Source organism: Lipotes vexillifer, unplaced genomic scaffold (genome assembly GCF_000442215.2).
Source record: "Lipotes vexillifer unplaced genomic scaffold, Lipotes_vexillifer_v1.1 scaffold102, whole genome shotgun sequence".
Lineage (NCBI taxonomy): Eukaryota > Metazoa > Chordata > Mammalia > Artiodactyla > Lipotidae > Lipotes > Lipotes vexillifer.
In genome coordinates this window covers 2550119-2556963 of record NW_006786541.1, presented here as the reverse complement: position 1 = coordinate 2556963, position 6845 = coordinate 2550119, and the positions used below count along the sequence as shown (strand labels likewise).

At 36.3% G+C, this 6845-nt stretch overlaps 1 protein-coding gene across 2 annotated transcripts in view; it reads right to left on the bottom strand.

Moving 5' to 3' along the window:
* The window catches only part of ICE2 (interactor of little elongation complex ELL subunit 2), a 66414-nt gene that overhangs the window by 27730 nt on the left and 31839 nt on the right, over window positions 1–6845 (bottom strand). For both annotated transcript variants that reach the window (XM_007458881.1, XM_007458882.1), the window contains exons 9-10: window positions 1926–2922; window positions 1047–1222 (exon numbers count right to left, since the gene is read on the bottom strand). In XM_007458881.1, the coding sequence (XP_007458943.1) occupies window positions 1047–1222; window positions 1926–2922 (1173 nt within the window). The remainder of the gene's footprint in view (window positions 1–1046; window positions 1223–1925; window positions 2923–6845) is intronic.

Here is a 6845-nt window from a genome sequence, read left to right as displayed (position 1 = left end):
GGGGCCTGCCCGTCGGGAGCCTGTGCTCCGCAATGGGAGGGGCCACAGCAGGGAGAGGCCCAAGTACTGGAAAAAAAAAAAAAAAAAGGAAGGAACGTACTTCCCTGGTGGTCCAGTGGTTAAGACTCCACGCTTCCAATACAGGGGGCGTGGGTTTGATCCCTGGTCAGGGAACTAAGAACCCACATGCCACACGGTGTAGGCAATAAATAAATAAATTAAATTTTTTTAAATTAAAAAAAAAAAGGAAGAAAGGGAGGGAGGGAGGAAGAAAGGAGGGAAGGAAGAAAGGAAAGAGGGAGGAAGGAAGGAAAAGTGAACTATGATATAATGGATACAACTGAAAAAAATCTCTTAATAAAAAATTAAAGAGACTTCACTATTTCTTACGTAATCAATTATACCATAAAGGCTCCTCTTTATTTACCTGAATTCAGTGGTTACACACACAAAAATCAAATTAATCTGAAAGAGAGCTTAAAATATCAAATACAGCAAACTGCCGAAAGAACAAATTACTCAAATTGTAGCAAAAACTTTTTTAACTGAGGGAAATATTTATATCAAATCCCCAAAGAAACAATAGGGGAAAAAGAAAGGAAGACATTTGGTTTTCTAACGGTCCTGGGAAGACATTTCAAATGTGTATGAAAGCCCACTTTTCAAAATGTGAACTTCTAAAATGACTCAAAAAGTTTCCCAAAGTAAGAGAGAAAGAGGCTAATATGTCATAAAGGAAAACCAAATTCACAGAGAAAGCTGGAACATACGTGCCAGTCTAGGTCGTATCTATAATGGTGCCGTTTTTCACAAAGTTTATATATTCCATGCAAGAATGTTATTGGCACTCATGACTATTACATTGAACTAAACACTTTATTTTATTAAAAGTGTTTTCAGTATTTTACTAAAAAAAACTCAACCTGAAAAAACTACTCTAAAAGTGATCAACAATTTAAAATTAAACTTCATAAGAATGGCATGTTAAATATTTGCTTATCATCTACTTATGCTACCACACCTTAACTCCCCAGGTAACAACTTACTCTTCTGATTTTCTTCCGTTTTTTAGAACGTGGTCTGGTCTCTATCCTCTGGACACTGCATCGCACAAGTAACAACAGGTCTTGTAGGCTAAACAGCTTGTAAACAAAATTTCCTTCCTGAGGAGCTATATATTCTGATGTATCTTCAACATAGTCCTGAAGTTCATATGGCAATCCTTTAAAAATAATTATATTTGTCATTTTTATTTTAAAATACATTAGCCCTTTATCCATCATAATCCAAGATAAAACAATTCAACTATCAACCTTCTGTTTCCTCTGAGTTGACCATTACACTATTACCATTTCTGTTTACTTTTACTGGAACTCCAGCAAGAGCTGAAATCAAAGCTTTAGGGTTCTCTTCCTTTTACCTACTAACTTCACTAACCCTAGGCAAAGTATAAATCTGTGAGACAACATAGGAAGAAAAAAAAAAGTTTAAAAAAGTAGTGTTATTCATAATCGAGGCAGAGTTGAGGTGCAGCCTTACACCTATTTCACAAAATGAAAAAGTACAAAACTACAGTCTAAACACCAAGAATAAGTAAATTTAGACTAATAAATATTTATCATTATTTTTGATGGATTTTCCCTTCATCAGTTCAGCAAACCACATTATCTATAGCTTAGCAGCCATCGTAAATGTTGGATAAACATAGGTTACAAAAATCCATACAACTGTGGGTACATCGTTAGAGTGAAGGTTTTGAAAGCTGAAATACTGATCAGTAGATTGGAAAATGAACTCTCAATGACTATATAAAGATCATAAACATATTATAACAAAGAGAAAGTAGGGGAAAGGGGGGGAAAAAACCTAAGGATAAGGAACAAGCAAAACAGTTAATATAAAATTCTTTGTAAATATTTACGTACGTCCTTTTGGCTTCTGAAACGCAGAAGGCCATATAGATTTTGGCCAACTAGAGGCATCTGAAGTAGCAGAGGGTTGCTCAGAACTAGGAGGTTGTTTAGAATTTTCTGAATTCATCAACGGCATTTCAGGTATTTTTCTGGAAATTGGTTTTAAGAGTTCATCCTGCATTTTTAAAATTTCTCCAACTGGATCAAATTTTTTATACACTCGTTTGATAGGTTTTTTTAAAACACATGACTCTTCAGGACTACAAGTAGTATTAGTCTGGTTTCCTACAGAAGCCTGTCCTGAGGAAGAATTTAGGCTAGCTGGTATAGAAGTTAAATTAGAACCCATATCAGCAGTCTTTCCATTACTATTATTTTGACACTCTGTATCAATGATTAAACAGTCTTCATCTGTATCACTATGGCAAAGAATTACATCTTCAGTTTTAGCTGCTTCTGATATAACAGGCTTTTCCTTTGAATTATTGTCTGTGTTCTCTGGAACGTTCACTCTTTCATCAACACACTCCATATCAGAAGCCATATCATTTTTATTAGAGGTTTCAATTTCTGAAGAACTTTCTAATTGTAAGGCATCAGATGTTTTCAAGTCACTATCTTGTACCAAAGACTTCTCAGAATTTGATACATTTTCACCACAGGGGATAAATCCCTGATCATCTTTATTTTTGCACTCTTCAGGGCCACTGTCCATACCAGTCACCAGCTGTTTCTCCTTCTGCAGCTGTTCCATCAGAATCTGAGATAAACTTCTAGAATGAGCAGTCATGTCTGGTGCAATTGGTGCCTCAGATGTGATTGCTATGCTGGGGGCTGTGGGCATATCTGTCACGCTGGGTACTATGGAAGTACTTGCTGGACTCGGTGACTTTGATGGTTTGGTGGTGGTTACTCCAAAAGTTTCAAGTTCTGTAACGTCATCATCAAAATCCAGATCCAAATTTTCATGGGTCTCAATTTTTCGGCACTCATTAACTTCATAAGACATCTTAAGAAAATATATTGGCAAACTATTAGCAAAAATTCCAGGCCACCCCTCAACCATCAATGTCCCATCACAAACATAGTTCATACTATTTAAAAGTAGAAAGAAAAGACTAATGGCTTTGAAGGTTCTTGCTTTGACAAACTACTAGCAACTAATTTATTTAACCTTACCTTCCCATTGAAATGTTGATGAAACATAGAAAAATTTGCCAAGTTGCAATATCACAGGAAATGGGGAATGCTTGTGAACTACCACATCTCAAGAGGTATTTCCACTAATCAAAAACAGACAGGGGCTTCCCTGGTGGCGCAGTGGGTGAGAGTCCGCCTGTCGATGCAGGGGACACGGGTTCATGCCCCAGTCCGGGAAGATCCCACATGCCGTGGAGCGGCTGGGCCCATGAGCCATGGCCGCCGAGCATGCATGTCCAGAGCCTGTGCTCTGCAACGGGAGAGGCCACAACAGTGAGAGGCCCGCGTACCGCAAAGAAAAAACAAAACAGACAGGACCACAAAGAAGAAATGTTAGGCCAAATAGGAAGAAGGCAGAAGATCTTCATTCATACCCACTTTATACACTCTTGCAGAGACTTAGCTGACCAGGAGGAAAGCGTCTTCGCCACGGTAAGGAAGCTGCTCTCTAATGCAACTGGGGAAGTGTCAACAGCCTCTCACATCAATCAGTGACTTTCTTTATACATCTACTCAGGGAAAACAACTCTCAGTAATAAGAGGAGAAATGGATAGGAAGTGGTTTTATTGTATTCTAGGACATGAAGCCACTGAGTTTATAGTTTTTCATGTACTGTTTGGGTAATGGAAGAACTACAGACAGTTCTAATTTATTCAGGAATAAATTATCTTCTCCCCAGGTAGCAACATCTCTCCTCAGTCTGGCAGGGCACTTTAGATAAATACCATGGAATTGGATTACAGTTTAGGATTTGAGAGAAAAATATTCTGACAGCCTCAGGTAGTGAGTAAGAAAGATCTACCTGTGTAAATTACTTTACCTCTCTGAAACTCAATTTCCTTATCTCTGAAATAGGGATAATAGGGTTATCCTCTTCGGTCTGTTCTAAGGATTAAATGAGAAATTATATATGGCAAGTTTCTTGGCATAGTCCTTGTACATAGTAAGCAGTTTCTCAGCAAATGGTAGCACTTACTAAAATAAAAAGACTACCATATTTAGTCAAAAAATAAAATTAAACTATACGCTGTTTACATGAGGCATTCTTACACAAAAAGGTTCAAAACAAAACAATGGGACATGACACCAAGAAATAAAGAAAGAAGGACTAGCAATATTAAGTGTTGGAGAGAAGTCAACGCAAAAAGCATTAGATAGAAAAAGGAATCCTATGTTGAAAAAGATGCAATCCATGATGAATAGATAATGAACTGTGACATGTCAAATAGCATCAAAATTGTCAAAACTGAAAAATAAAAGGAAAATTTGACAGAAACACAACTGTACTTCGTCATTGATACACTGTCTCTTAGTAAATATAAGGATGTAGAAAGTATGAATAATATTTAATGACTGAAACAAAGATACATGAATGACTGAAAACATACATATAGACTGCAAAGATATACCTTTTCCCTCCCAAGGATCGAAGGGGCATTTCCAAAGATGGACTATAAATTAATACACAAAGAAAACATCAATAAAGCAGAATCTGTTAAGGTCTGACTCTCTGTTTAGAAGAAAATAAAATTAGAAATCATTAAGAAAAAAGTAAACAAACAATAATAAACCCAAGAACTTGGAAATTTTAAAACTCTCCAAATTACTGGATAAAAGAAGAAATTAAAATGATAATTACAGAATACTTAAAAAGCAATAAAAATGAGAACACTGGACATTAAAAATCTGAAGCATCATTCATAGCCTTTTCAAGAAATAGGAAAAGAATATAATCACAATAATAAAATGAAGAAATTTCATAAATATAAAACCAAAATCAATGAATTGAAAAACAATGTTCTCAACCCCTGACAAATTTGGATAAAGTAAAAACAGCAGTTTATCTGTAAATATTTTAGTATGTGGTTATAAAAGGATTCTTCTGTAAAACATATTAATTATATCAATAAATTAACACTTCCTTAATGGCTGGAAATATCTAATCACTGTTAAAATTTCCTAGTCTGATAAATTTCTTTTTACAATTGTTTATTGGAATCAGGATCCAACTAAGATCCCTACACTGCATTTGGGTGATGTCTCTCAAATTTATTTGTCAAATGCCTCTCCCCCATACTCTGCCAACTCCCATATCCACCAGGTATCTGTAGAAGAAACTAGATCAGCTATCCTATAAAATTTTCCATATTCTGGATTTTGCATCCCCATGATATCATTTAACACACTCTTCCCTTACATTTCCTATTAAAATGATCTAGTAGCTTGATCAGATTCAGGCACATTTTAAAAAATCTGAACATGTTATATGTGGTACTGTGTACTTCCCACTTCAATCAGGAGGCTAATGTCATCATCTGGTTATCTTTCTTCTTGTGATATTACAACTGTTCTGTTGATTCATCAAGGGTCAACAAACTAATCTAGCCATTAAAATTCCTTGTTAATCTTCTAATGCTTTTAGCAGTCATTGATGATGATCACTGCCTAGATTCACTATTTCACTAGGAACTGCAAAATGGTAACAGTCGTATTTCATTATTACCCGAATACAGTTTGTATTGGAAAAGTAAGACAAATACTTGAATTTTCAAAAATAAGTTTTCAGAATAATGACTTGATATACTAGCACCCTCCAAAGGTGACTAATACTTTTTTAAAAAGATATTATTATGAATTCATGGATTTTAACTGTTTCATATGTTTCCATCCACTGCAGTTATTCTTTGTCATGGTCAAACTGACACACTCTGGCCAATGGGAAACACTTCAAGTTGGCACTGGCATCTTTTTTATATAATTCCAATATTATTATAAGGTTTTTACTTAAGTCCTTTGATTGGCATTTATATTTCTTATGCTAAAATTCTTGGTTTCTAATATAAGTACTTATTTGCTTTATCATACTATCTAATGTGTTCAAAATAACAACAGCAATATCATTACTAATAATATGATTACTAAATGCAGATTAAGATATTTGGCAATTCTTTTTGAACTTAGGATATAAATCTTTAAGGATGTATAGACACTTAATTCTCTGAATGACCATTTTCACTTAAACAGTATATCTTGGATATCACACTACAGTTGCATACCTAAAGCTTTCTTATTCTTTTTATAGGCATAACTTGGAGACATTGTGCGTTTGGTTCCAAACCACGACAATAAAGCAAATACTACAAAAAAGTGAGTCACACAAATTTTTTTGGTTTCCCAGTACATATAAAGATATGTTTACACTATAGTCTATTAAGTGTGCAATAGCATTGTCTTTAAAAATGTACATGTCTTAAGAAAAATACTTTACTGCTAAAAAGCACTAACCATCATCTGAGCCTTCAGCAAGTTGTAATAGTAACATCAAAAAATCAATGATCGGGGGGCTTCCCTGGGGGCACAGTGGTTGAGAATCCGCCTGCTAATGCAGGGGACACGGGTTCGAGCCCTGGTCTGGGAGGATCCCACATGCCAAGGAGCAACTAGGCCCGTGAGCCACACCTACTGAGTCTGCGCGTCTGGAGCCTGTGCTCCGCAACAGGAGAGGCCGCGACAGTGAGAGGCTCGCGCACCGCAATGAAGAGTGGCCCCCGCTCGCAATTAGAGAAAGCCCTCGCACAGAAACAAAGACCCAACACAGCCAAAAATAAATAAATAAATAACTTAAAAAAAAAAAATCAATGATCGGGCTTCCCTGGTGGCGTAGTGGTTGAGAGTCCGCCTGCCGATGCAGGGGACACGGGTTCGAGCCCTGGTCTGGGAGGATCCCGCAT